General features: G+C 60.9%; 1 protein-coding gene and 1 non-coding gene across 11 annotated transcripts in view; one reads left to right on the top strand and one right to left on the bottom strand.

The window, feature by feature from the left end:
- IFT140 (intraflagellar transport 140) overlaps nucleotides 1-12,568 on the bottom strand; it is a 71,983-nt gene that overhangs the window by 4,247 nt on the left and 55,168 nt on the right. For 7 of the 10 annotated variants that reach the window (XM_042972443.1, XM_042972440.1, XM_042972441.1 and 4 more), the window contains 11 exons: nucleotides 8,787-8,964; nucleotides 8,156-8,346; nucleotides 7,655-7,750; nucleotides 7,288-7,420; nucleotides 6,828-6,971; nucleotides 6,197-6,325; nucleotides 5,903-6,085; nucleotides 2,752-2,958; nucleotides 2,346-2,558; nucleotides 2,091-2,257; nucleotides 825-966 (listed from right to left, as the gene is read on the bottom strand). In XM_042972443.1, the coding sequence (XP_042828377.1) occupies nucleotides 825-966; nucleotides 2,091-2,257; nucleotides 2,346-2,558; nucleotides 2,752-2,958; nucleotides 5,903-6,085; nucleotides 6,197-6,325; nucleotides 6,828-6,971; nucleotides 7,288-7,420; nucleotides 7,655-7,750; nucleotides 8,156-8,346; nucleotides 8,787-8,964 (1,783 nt within the window). Of the gene's footprint in view, nucleotides 1-108; nucleotides 283-637; nucleotides 719-824; nucleotides 967-2,090; nucleotides 2,258-2,345; nucleotides 2,559-2,751; nucleotides 2,959-5,902; nucleotides 6,086-6,196; nucleotides 6,326-6,827; nucleotides 6,972-7,287; nucleotides 7,421-7,654; nucleotides 7,751-8,155; nucleotides 8,347-8,786; nucleotides 8,965-12,568 lie in introns of those variants that run through there. The other 3 variants (XM_042972446.1, XR_006212696.1, XM_042972445.1) reach the window with 3 other exon arrangements.
- LOC122234793 lies at nucleotides 11,393-11,521 on the top strand. Its single transcript, XR_006212744.1, has one exon. It is a non-coding gene; the product is annotated as a small nucleolar RNA SNORA72 (small nucleolar RNA).

Below are 12,568 nucleotides of genomic sequence, written 5' to 3'. Positions count from 1 at the left end.
GCAAAATATAAAAAATATAAAATTGCTTCAATGAAAATGTTACTTATGTTAACATATCACGGGTTTAAGTGAATTAACAAATATTTTTACATTAGTTTTATTGGGTAATAGTAAATACTGGTAGGTGCGCCCCACACAGACCAATGGTCTTTGGGTCCTCAATAACTCTCCTAGTGCAAAGGGGTCCAGACACCAAAATGGCTGAGAAGTGCTCTGCTAAAATGAATTACCGAAACCCTTCCGCAAAGAAAGCTCCAGGCCAGGTGGGTTCAGGTAGGCATTCTATCAAGGAAGGAAGAAATCAAGCAATCTTACATAAACTCTTCTGGAAAATACGGGAGGTGGGCATGCTCCCCAGTGCATTTTATAAGGCTAGAATAACCTTGAAACCAACCGTGAAAAAGACACTACAAAAAGGAAGAAGTCTGGCAGTTTCTTAAAACGTTAAACACACACTTACCACACAACCCCACCATCCCAGCCCTGGGCATCTACCCGAGTGTCTGCGAACTGAGCGGGGAGGGCAGGGCGCCTGCGATTCTCAGAGCGCTCAGAAAAATACCCATGTTAGGTAGAAAATAGAAATTTGAAAACACACACGTAAAATGAGTAAGTAAATGTAGCAAAATTTTTAAACCTGCCAAACCTGATGAAGGGTTATGTGTGGGTTCTCTTATTCTTGTAATTCTCAGTTTGAAATTATTCCAAATAAAAAAGGCTGAAAAATCAAACACAGGAGAAACACCTGCGGCTCAGAGGGCGGGGACGGCCGCGAAGCGGAGCCCGCCCCCTTCCCCGGAAGCCCCGCCCCCGCGCCGCCTCACCGCCTGGAACTCCTCCGTCTGCAGGTAGTGCTGCACCAGGAAGCTGTAGACGTCCCCGACGCGGACGCTGCTGTCCAGCTCGGGCTCCTCCAGGAGCAGCTCACACTGCTTGACCGCCTCCTTAGGGTCCTCGGCATATGTCCTGCCCAGAGCAGGAACACGGCCGCGGTCAGGGGACAGGGGTCAGAGCAGCCTCCCCACCTGAATGAGGAGCTCCTGGAGTCGGCGGCGCGAAACTTTTGTGAAGTTAATTCCCATGAATTAAACTGATTCATTACTGAGTTCATTCATAAACTCACCGATTCGTTGAATGGAAACTCGGGCTAGCTCGCACTCCTGCTACGGTGCTACACTCAGCTTGTCACCCCAATCCCTGCCGGCCCACCAGTCTGGAAGGGGACACTGATGCAGGGGGATGCAGGGCGCCCTGCCCGAGGAGGGCAGGCAGGGGGTGAGCACCAGCGAAGACCAGCGCAGCGGCGCGCTGGACACGACACGCTGGGGTCCGGGGTCCGTCGCGGAACAGGGGTGGTGTAAGCGGCGGGGGGACCAGGAAGGAGCTCCAGGGAGCCCTGCTCTTTGCTTCCCAATGTCCTGCTCTCTCCCTCCCGCAGCCCAGGCGTAGCAGATATGCCAGAACTTACGTATCCAAGCAGGGAGCCCCACTTTGTACAAGGGTTCAAAATATTTTTGCAACTTTTCTTTTAAAAGCCTGTTCCCAGATGAGGAAAAGGCTTGTACTGGTTCAGGGATAAGCCGAGCCCTGCTGCCCACATAGCAGGCTCCTGGCAAAGCCGGGTGGGTTGCCAGGAGATAAAAACTGGCATCATGTCCGAATTTACATGGTCTCTCCTAAAAACAGCAACAACCTGCTACTTGCAAGCTCCCTTCAAACTGTCCCCGCACCCCTGGGTGCTGTGGTGGCCCGCCGGCTCCCAACCATTAAGCTGGAGCCCTGCACACACTTTAGAAGGCCCCGGGCTCCCCTCACACACATGCTCTCCTGACCCACATCTGCCTCACTGCCCCCACCCCAGACTTCTCTGTTTTTTTCTGGAACTGGCCTGGGAATGCACCTAGGTTTGAGAATTCCCCAGGAGGAGCTTAGTGTGAAGGACGCAACATGACGTCCATGCATCCCACCCAGGGCTCACGGGGCTCCCTGCTGAGCGCTGGCTGCATGTGACACCCGGGTCTGGTTCCCAGCTGTGAGGGGGAGCCTGGGGGCTCCGTGGGGTCCGAGGTGCAGCCGTCCTGTGAACGCACCTTCGGGCCTGGATGAGCCGCTTCACCAGTGTCATCTTGCTCTGCAGCTGAGCCAGCTTGGTCTCCTGGTCCAGGGGGCTCTTGGCCTTGGCCTTGGCCAGGCACTTGTAGGCCTCGGTCAGCGCCCCGTGGGCTTTGTCGTAGTTTTGGTATTCATCGATCTCCACCTGCAAGGAGGAGACCCGTCAGGGCCCGCAGGGGTCCACGAGCCGCCCCGGGGCGGGGGGGACCGGGGACCGGGCGGAGGGCGTGTACCTGGGCGCAGGCCTCGTAGAAGCTGGCCAGGAGGTCCAGGGCCCGCCCCTTGGTGTAGAAGCCGATGATGGTCTTCATGATCTCCGGCTCCTTCCGCCAGTCCAGGGACTGCAGGTAGTTGGCAGCCATGATGTAGATCTCCTTTTGCCTCGAGACGCCCGCAAAGAACACGATCTTCTCCGTGTCCCCCGACTTCAGCAGCGCTCTCATGGCCTAGACGGGGAAGCGCCAGGCAGGCTCACGAGGATTTCACCACCAGAGGGAGCTCAGGGCTCCTTGGTCCCCGCAGGACGCAGGCAAGCCCAGGCAGGGAAAGTCGGTTGGGCTTAAACTCGCTTAAACTCGGGGCAAGCGGAGACGCGATTCGCGGGCACGTGGGTGCCACCCCGCCGGCGGGCGTGCTCACCTTGAGCTTGTTCCCCGCCTGCGTGTACTTCTTGGTGGCCAGGTGGTAGCTGCCCTGGCGCATGCAGCAGTTGGCGATCTGCTCCAGCAGCTGGCGCCGAGACTCTTCAGACAGGTCCTTGGAGTCCTTGGGCACGGTCATCTTCTCAGCCATCTCCTCGGTGATGGTCATGTTCTGCTCCAGGCAGAGCTGCAGGGCTTCGTGGTGCTGCAAGGCGCCGGGGGGGGAGGCGGGGGGGCGGGAGGGGCGGTCACCACGGGGCCCGAGGTGGCGGCTCACCACACAGAGGCCGACGCTCAGCCGGGTGACTGTGTCATGCTATGCACTATGCAGGGCAAGGGGGGGGGGCGGGGAGCCCCAGAGCACACTGTCCTGCTTGTGGGAGGAAAGAGAAGCCAGAAATTGATTTTCTTCCACGATTCTTCTCAAATTTTTAAGTTAAGGGTTTGAATTAATTTTCTTAAAAATTTAAGGGAAATTTTGTATCCTCCACTTGAGGGCAGGTCTTGGAGGAGATGCCACCTCTGTGGTTTGGATGGCTGAGCGGTGCTCCACCACAAGAGGACGCTGGCTCCTCGCCGCCCCGCCCGCAGGTGCACACCTGCCTCGTCGCTGCCTGCCGGTGCGCTGTTGGGACTGATCCCGGGCCGGGACAGGCAGTGCCTGCCGCGTTCCTGTCCTGCCCGAGCACACCTGTGTCCCACAACAATCCAGGGGGTTTGCTTACCTTTTCACCTTCATGGGTGGAATCCAGGGCAAACGGGATCTCCGTGAGTTTTGATTTGTATTTCTCTTATTACAAACGAGGCTAAGAATCCGATGTTCTGGAACCACCCACATTTCCTTCCTTTTTTTTTTTTTTAAGTTTACTTATTTATTTTGGGGGGGAGGGGAGAGAGAGAGAATCCGAGCCATCCGCAAGGAGCCTGACATGGGGCTCGAACTCACGACCCTGGGATCATGACCTGAGTTGAAATCAACAGTCAGATGCTTAACTGACAGAGCCACCCAGGCGTTCCCATCTACATTTCCTTCTTAAAAGAAACTGTCCACAATCTTTGTCCTTTCCTTGTGAGTTGCTGGTAAATTTCCTACTGTTTATAGGAACTCCATACATATTAGGAACAGGAGACTTTGGGATAGAGGTAGAACATATCTTTTCTCATTTTATTATTTATCTTTACTCTTTTATGGTGTTTTTTTCCATGTGTTATTTTCAAATTTATATTTGGTTACATCAATGAGTCTTTCCCATTGGGTTTTGAATCCTACTCAGAACACACCTTCTGTGTTTTCAGACTGTACGAGACGTCCCATGGCTTTCGGTGCTGGCTGCCGTTTCACTGGGACACTTAAATCGTAGACACATCTGGAACTTACTGGGACACAGGAGACGAAGAGGGTTTACTTGCGTGTTTTCCCAAGTGGCTGCCTCGTTGCATCAACCCCTTTGAGCGGACGGTTCACCTTTTGCCCCCGGTTGTGAAGTGCTCCTCAGCACCTGCTAGATGTGCCTATGTAAATGGTTCTCCTTCTGGGTTTTCTAATATTTTCCACTGACCTGTAGGCCTGCTCGTGGACTCGACCTCAACTGTTCTATCTCCGATGCATTTTACAATCTTGGGGCCTCGTCACCGCTTGTTAATCTTCTTCCAAATTTTCCCCGGCTGTTCTGGCTTATCTGGGTTTCACTGTGAAACTACAGAATCCACTTATCTGGCTAGAAAAAGCCCTGTGGTGTTTTTGCTGACTCAGATTAGGCCTGGGGCTGCCTTAGGGAGGGTGGACATGTGCATCTATCTGCTGGGTCTGGCCATGAACCCGGCACGTGCCTCTTACTTGGGCGAGAATTCTCATGTCGCCCACCAGGGAGGCACGTGCTACAAGCACAATTCTGGCTTCAGGAAGAAATAACTTTCAATTTGGACAGGCTGATTTCGCATGGCTAACAGTTTTCTTTGTCTCCATTCAGTGGCTATCAGGGACAAGCCTTCTACTTAGAGTATGGCTGCAACACGCCTGAGAGTGCTCTCTATAAAACGCTACCAACAAGTGACGGTTAGGACGTGGCAGGATGGGAGCCCTGTGCACGGCTGCTGGCAATGAAAACTGGGGCAGCGGCTGTGGAAGACGGTCTGGAGGGTCCTCAAAAAACTAGAACCGAGTTACCAGATAGTCTGGTAATTCCGTTTCTGGGTAAGTGCCTGCAGGAATTGAAAGCAGGGTTGAAGAGAGATTTGTACACCCGTGTTCACAGCAGCAGTATTCACAAGAGCCAAGAGGTGGAGGCGAGCCAGTGTCCGAGGGCAGGGAAACACGAGGCACTGCCTATGCGGAACGGAGTACTACTTGGCCTGAAAAAGGAAGGAGGTTTTGACACCTGCTACAGCACCGATGAACCTTGACGGTACGACACTCAGTGAAATAAACCGGACCCACAAGGGCAGATCCTGTACGATTCCACTTACGTGTGGTCTCCGGAGTCGTCAAACTCATAGACACAGGAGGTAGACGGCGGGTGCCGGGGCTAGGGGAGGATGGGCAGCTGGCATTTCAGGGGGACAGAGCTTCGGTTTTGCAAGATGAAAGGAGGTACGTGGAGGTTGCACCACAATGTCAACGCACTCGACACTCAGAAAGAGCAGGGCACCTGGGGGGCTCAGTCGCCTAAGTGTCTGACTCTTAGTTTCGGCTCAGGCCATTATCTCATGATTCGTGAGTTTGAGCCCCATGTTGGGCCCTGACAGCACGGAGCCTGCTTGGGACTCTCTCTCTCTCTCTCTCTCTCTCTCTCTCTCTGCCCCTCCTGCATGTGAATGCTCTCTCTCTCTCTCTCTCAAATAAATAAAGCTAAAAAACTTTTTAAACACACTTAGAAAATAGCTAAGATGCTAAATCTGATGTCATGTGTGTTTGCCGCGCACACGGAAAGGACGAGCATGCCGCCCTGGTTACGACGTGAAGACTCACGAAGGGGCTGCACGGGTGAGCCCGTTCCCAGGCTCCAACACCCCCAGGGCAGGCCAGAGCCACAGCCTCCTTGTGAAACCGTAACCATCAGAGACGGCAGAGCTACATCCACCGTGTCTGGAAAAGGTGGCCCCGGGCTTCGGTGCCTGAGTGGGCACCACGCGGGGGCCCCAGGCCGTACCTTCTTTGCGGCCAGGAGCAGCTCCACCGCCTTCTCGTACTGATTGTGCTCAAGGAAGAAGTCCGAGCAGCGGGCCAGGAGGGCGGGGTCCGAACTCTCGTCCAGGTCCTCCGCTATGAGCTGCAGGGCCACAAACTGCTGGGTGGCGAAGGCCAGCTCCAGAGCCTTGGAGAAGTGGCCGGCCTGTGGATGGTGGGGCACTCTGAGCAGCCGCCCAGGCCCCAGGTCCCGAGAACGCCCGAGTGGCACCCCCGGCACGGCGGCAGGCCCCGGGGTACTGGGCCGCTGGCTCACCTTGTGGTACAGCATCACCGCCCTGTCCACGTGCTCGCCCTTGTCCTCGTAGTAGAGCGCTGCCTCCGTCATGTCCTCAGGGGAGCTCAGCAGGGCCAGGTTCATGAGCTGGTCGTCCAGGCCGTTCTCCTGCGGGGACGGGGTCGCCAGGCCTCCTGTGCACTGTGCTGAGGGCGCCCGAGGAGCCCACCGCCCCTGCCCGGCACGCTGTTGGTCTACATGACTGTGGTTTCCAGTGTCGAATGTCTCCCCGGGTCCGCACACAGAATTCTGGGGGGGCTCCCTTCTCTTCCTATTAACAATGTTGTAGGACCTATCTGACACGAGGGCTCTCCAGGGTGGGCGGGGGCACTCTCGCCCACTCAGAATGTCCCTCCTTGCTGTGCACAGGCCCCAAGCGCCAAGCCAGCCCGAGTGCTCGCTTTTGCAAACACCGCCAAGGAGGCTGCGGCAGGCAGATGAGGGGCGGACGCTCCCGGCGCCCAGAGTGAGGCGGGCGTGGTGGAAACAGGCCGGGGTGGGGAATAGGGCCTCGCGATACAACTCTCTCCTCTTTCTGAAGTGACCTGGACGGAGCCTCCCACCTGCCCGGCTTTAGCCACCAGGGGCTGCACGCCGGCCGGCCGCCTACCTTGCACAGGCGGATGGCGTTGTTGAAGGCCTGTGCGCGCGCGTAGAAGTGCACTGCCTGCCTCACCTCCTCCTGACTCTCGTACTGGCGGGCCAGATGATAGGACGCGGCCCAGTTTCCGCTCTCATTTGCAATCTCAGCAGCCTGGAAAGAGAGCAGGGAGCCCTGGGGCCATGTCTCTGCCTCCCCATGCCTGGCAGGCCTGCCCCCTGCCCCGTCCGACCTTCTTTATTATTTTTTTTAATGATTATTTATTTTTGAGAGAGTGAGAGACGCAGAGAGTGAGCAGGGGAGGGGCAGAGAGAGAGAGGGAGACACAGAATCGGAAGCAGGCTCCAGGCTCCGAGCTGTCAGCACAGAGCCCGACGCGAGGCTGGACCCCACGAACCATGAGATCATGACCTGAGCCGAGACAGGAGGCTTACCCGACTGAGCCCCCAGGCGCCCCAGAGGCGTCTACCTTCTGGATGTTGCCCTGGAAGCAGTGGATGCGGACCAGGGAGAAGTAGTCCTGTGCCAGCTCGTAGTAGTGCAGCGCGGCGTCCATCTCTGCCTGGCTCTCCAGGTACTGGGCCCACCACCTCCACAGGGTCCTGGGGGGAGCCCACGATCCCCTTCAGGGCCTGCACACCCTGGAAAGGAGCCCCGGGACCCCAGCGCCACCAGCAGCCAGGAGGGCGCAGCTCTGCAGGAGAGCACGGATGCCTCATGCTCCGCGCCCGCCCCCTCCCCGCCCCCCGCCCCCCACCCGAGGGAAGCAGCGGCAGGATGCCCCTGGGCACCACGGCCAACCCTGCGTCTGCCCACCACCTGGCGGCGACACTCACTTGTCCTTCATCTTATTGACGTAGAGCTCCAGGGACTGTGGGTCCTCCGAGAGCATCCTGGGCACCTCGAAGCGGTGGGTGTCCGACTTCTCGTAGCTGCAAGGCCAGCGGGGCAGTGGCTCCTCCCGTGGTCTCAGCGCTGCCGGCGACCCCAGGCCCGGAGACCGGAGCCCAGCGCGAGACGCTCGGGGGCCTGAGGTTCTGACGAGACTGAGCTCCAGCTGCCCTGCGGAGCCTCCCACCCAGAAGGCTGCCACCTGCTCTGAGGCGGTGCCTCAGCCTACAAGCTTCTTCTGAGCGCCTCCAAGGCCCTCCCCGGGGCAGAGAATGAAGCAGGGGCATGCGGGCCCCTCCCGGCCCTCCCCGTGGGCCCTCGCTCACTGGCCGAGGGAGCAGGGGAACAGGGGCCCGCCCCGGCCCTCCCCGTGGGCCCTCGCTCACTGGCCGAGGGAGCAGGGGAACAGGGGCCCGCCCCGGCCCTCCCCGTGGGCCCTCGCTCACTGGCTGAGGGCCAGGCTGCGGTCGGCGCTGGCCTCCAGGTGCCTGGCGTAGTTGTAGTAGGTGGTGCGCAGGTGGATGCGGTCCCGCAGTTCCGCTGCCTCCACGGCCTTCTGCCACTGGTCGGACGCCTGGTACAGCTTGTTGAGGAGGTCGTAGCGGCCGCACTTCCGGTACAGCTGCTCGGCGTCCTCCTGGAGAGGGGAGAGTGAGCGTGGGCCCTCGGGCTCCAGGAAGCCTGCTGGTGTCCCCTGGGGGCGGCGATGCCCAGGCCAGCGTGGCAGTGTGTCCCGCGGGGAGAAAGCATCAGCCAGGAAGGCTGGGGGGCTGCCCCTGCATGCCGAGGAGGAGACCCCGCCTGCTGCACCATCCTGCGGACCCCAACCCCACCTGGCCTCCCAGGTGCATGACGGCCTGGGAGTTTCACGCACGTGCCTGAGACGGGGAGGACAGCGGCGGAGGACACAGGCCTCGGTGGTGCCTCAGGGGCTTCGCTCTGCTTTCTGGAGGAAGCTAGTGACCCAGACGAGCAGACGCCATGGCCTCCCCAGTGGGGCCAGCCGCAACCCTACCTCTGCCGCAGGGCAGCCCCCCCCACCCCCATCCGCCCGCCCTGGGGCTTTGCCGGACTCACCAGCATGCCCAGCTGTATGGCCAGCACGGCCACCCTGGCCTCCAGCTCTGGCTCCTGCTCGGCCTCGCGCAGCGCTCGGGCTCCACGGGCGTGGCCCATGTTCCCCAGGCACACCTTGGCGACGTCCAGCCGCTGGGTCTTCACGCACACGCGGGCCATGTTCTCCCAGACTGCCTCGCTGTGCGGGGGACACGGCAGCCATGTCAGCTCGGAGCCCTCACGCCACCAGCCCCACAGAGACGCGTGCCGGACGGGCTTCCTCGGCACAGCGATACGGCAAACCGGGGCCCCGACTCCTCCCGGGGCTGAAGGCCACCTGCGTGTCCTCTGCAGCCGACAGGGCCAGGGACGTGCTCAGGACGTTTTCCTCCCTGCCTTGATGGCCTTCTGCTGTGCAAATGCTCCTCTGAAACACACCTGTCCATGCCCTCAGCTGGGCCGAGGAAGAAGGGAAAAGGCCGGCCGGGGGGGGGGGGGGGCCGTAGAGCGTTCACACCCCAGCGGGCCTGGGGAAGGGGGTGCGGGGCCCCAAGCCTGATGGACTGAGGACCAGTGCACGATGCCCAGTGTGGGGTCGGAGAGCCCCTCACCTGGGCTGAATAGAGGCAGGGGTCCCAGCACATCCCCCGGACCCCATCCCTGTCCTCATGTCCACGGGCCCCCGTGACCCCACGCAGCCCCAGGGAGGGGAGGTTCGGAGGCATGGGTCCCACCCCCCACCTTAACCTTCCAGCAACCTCTCTCCTGCCGACAATGACCTGGGGCTCCTGCCCTCCCTGGGTCTAGAAACTTCTGCCTTGAGGTAGCTTCCCCCTCCCACCTTGGGAAACAATAGAATTCAGGGGTCCTGGCGCTGTGCACCCTGCACTCAGATCCTCTCTGCACAGCGCGGGCAAGGAGGGGGCGGCTGGGTCTGCGGCGCCCCTGGGGCCCCCGGCTGTGTGGTCAGTGCATCTAACCGCAGCCTTGCCTGTGAAGAGCGGGACTGCTGAGGAAGGGGGAGGGAGGGGACGCTCGTCAGGGCAGACCCTCCCGTCAGCGGAGGCACGTGAGCACGTGGCCGGGGCTCCAGGAGGGCCGGCGGTGACCGGTGAGCCTGGTGGGCGCAGTCAGAGCTCAGGAGCTCTCTTTGGCTCACAGAACCGATGGAGTCGCTGCCCCTCCTCCGCCAGGCGGACGAGCCAGGGCTGCCGCGAGGTACTGGATGGAAACAGGCTCCCCCTCCCTTCCGGACGTGTTCCACATCAGAGCCTTCTTTAACGTACTCTCCACCCGAGGCGGAGACCAGCGTGGGGGCGGGCCGGGGCCCGGGGTCCTCGTGTGTCCCCACCCTCTGCCGAGTTGTGAGCACAGATGGCTGCCATCTGCGTATGATGGAGGTGCAAAACCCAAAGAAGCAAAGGAACCCGGCGGCCCATCTCAGCTCTTTCCCGACTCGGTTTCCGGGCCACTCCTAGGCCAGAGGGGTCCGGCAGGCCGTACGCACGAGCAGGGGACAAGCATGTGTTGGGAGGACAGCCCGAGCCCTGGCCGCGGGGCTGAGGCTGTGGGCCCGGCAGCCCCGCCACCGGCCTGCACGCAGGACCGGGGGCCCTGGGCTTTGGACAGCCGCCAGCCCGCTGCAGCTCCGCGCTTCCTGTCGTCCCCGCCACGACGCGCTCACATCTGCACTTCATCAACATGAGAGACGCTGACGCCAAGGCACACGGGCCGCCTGCAGAGGGGCCTGGCCTCAAGACGGCCTCTCTTGGAAGAGCTGCCGGAACTGGCCCCCGAGGCCCCTCTTCTTGGGCCTGCCCCTCAGGCTTGCTGGGTTCACGGCCTCCCGGTGCACCCAGCAGCCCCGGCTTCGCCGCTCTCAGCTCCCGCCACAGTGCCCGGCGCAAGCAGCTCTGGGGCACAGGGAGGGCCCTTGGGGGTTTGGGTGCCCAGGGTGGGCCCCGCGGTTCCACGGGTGGCTGAGGAGGGTCCTCTGTGGGCAGGGCCAGACGGCCGATGGCCTGACAGGAGGACCCAGTGAGTGGCCTGGGCCTCCCTGCCTCACCTGGTAGAGGGGCTGGAGGGAGCTGACCCAGTAGCCACCAGAGTCCACCCTGGGAGAAGTGACTTAAATAAATGAGGGGGAGGGCACTGATCCCTTCTAAAAGAAGACGGGGGAGAGGTGCGTTGGCGAGGTGACCCCTGTACCATGCGCTCAGGGACTCGGAATTACACGCTCGTCCCAGACCTTGGAGAAGGGGGCCATAGGCGGAGGGCTAGGGGTGCCCCTGGAGGGCAGACAGGACCCTGCCCACCCACCCCCCCACCCCCCCGCAGCCTCCGGGAGGCTGGAGCAGAGGCGTGAGAGAACACAGGCTAAGGAAAGAAGGCAGGTGGGAAGAAGTCAGCCGGCACGTTGGCTACAAAGGACACGTGCTGTGACACGAGCAAAGCCCATCAGGGACCCAAAGCACAGACGTTGTCTTGAGACTTATGATTCTCCAAGGACCTGCCCACCCCCCACCCCCATCTCCTTTCAGGGACATAGGCTTGGTGGCGCGGGGCTCCTCGAGGCAGCAGGCACAGGGCCCCCCCCCCCACAAGAATGGGATGCAAAGTCGGGGGGGCTGTGACTGTTCCCGCCATCCTGATGTGACAATCAGCGCAGCCTAAGCACTCGCCACGTTAAGACCATGCACGTGACCCCAGACCGACTTCTCTCCCTGGGTCTGCTTTTATCAACGCTGGCGAGAAACTAAGTCTGATTTACATGACGGGTCACGTGGGGAAAGTCTGTGACTCCAGGTACCTGACCGTCCTTGAGACTGACGGCTTGAATGTACTTTCTGAACACAACGGTTACTAATCTCACGATTACCGCTTGCCATTGAATGAATTGTAAAACCGAACCCCCCTCCCCCTGCGCACACACACACAAGGGGCCGAGGCTTCCAGGGCACGAGGCCTGCTCGGTGTCAAAGTCGTTGGAACTCTCCAGAGCTCCAGAAGCGGGAGGCGAGCAGGGCACAGGCGTCCCAGGTGCCGACAGTGCCAAGCCGAGGGGACCGAGCCCGTCCCTTTCCAGGTTGTCTCGCAGGTGTGTGGCCTCCTCTCCATAACGAGGGTGCCCGGTGCTGGCCGGGCAGCTAGTGAAGGCGGCAAGCAGCCAGAGGGGCCCGAGGGCTTTCCCCGCGCGACGTCCAGGGTACGTGTGTTTGTAGAGGGGGGCGCGGGCGCCTCTCTCTCTGTGCACAGCCGCTCCGGGGCCCCGGTCGGGCACGGGGTTCTCCAGTGGGGTGGCACGGCCTCCCCCGAGTGTCTGCACACGCAGAGGGGCTGCAGCCCCCTCGGCAGGGACGTGTCCTCTGCCCTCAGGCCCTGCTGGGCCACCTGCCCGGCACGTCCAGAAGCCCACCTTCTTGCACCTCCAGGACAATGCTCTGGCCCAGCAGGTCTGCAGGTGTGGCCCCGACCCAGGCAAAGGCCTGTGTCAGGAGGCCTCTCTACCACGCCCGGACATTTCCTCCACCCGGGGAGGGGCACTGTGGGTTGCCGGTACCTACGCGCTGGGGGAACGGCCGGCAAGTCCCTAGAGCCGGTGACTGGCCACCAGAGCCCTGCCCGTCCTGAGCTGGGTGCAGATGTCCCCAGGCCCAGCGCAGGGGCTCATGCTCCGGGCGGTTATCTGCCGCCGTGGCTGCTTCGTGGTGCCCGAGTGCCAGGCTGGCGGGACCGTGGGCCTGCTCCGGGAGGGCAGGGGAGGAGGGCCCCGGGGCAGGGCTTCAGAAGCCCCCCGCTCTCCT

Source organism: Panthera tigris, chromosome E3 (assembly GCF_018350195.1).
Source record: "Panthera tigris isolate Pti1 chromosome E3, P.tigris_Pti1_mat1.1, whole genome shotgun sequence".
NCBI classification, from domain to species: Eukaryota; Metazoa; Chordata; class Mammalia; order Carnivora; family Felidae; genus Panthera; species Panthera tigris.
This window is presented reverse-complemented; position numbering and strand designations above follow the sequence as displayed.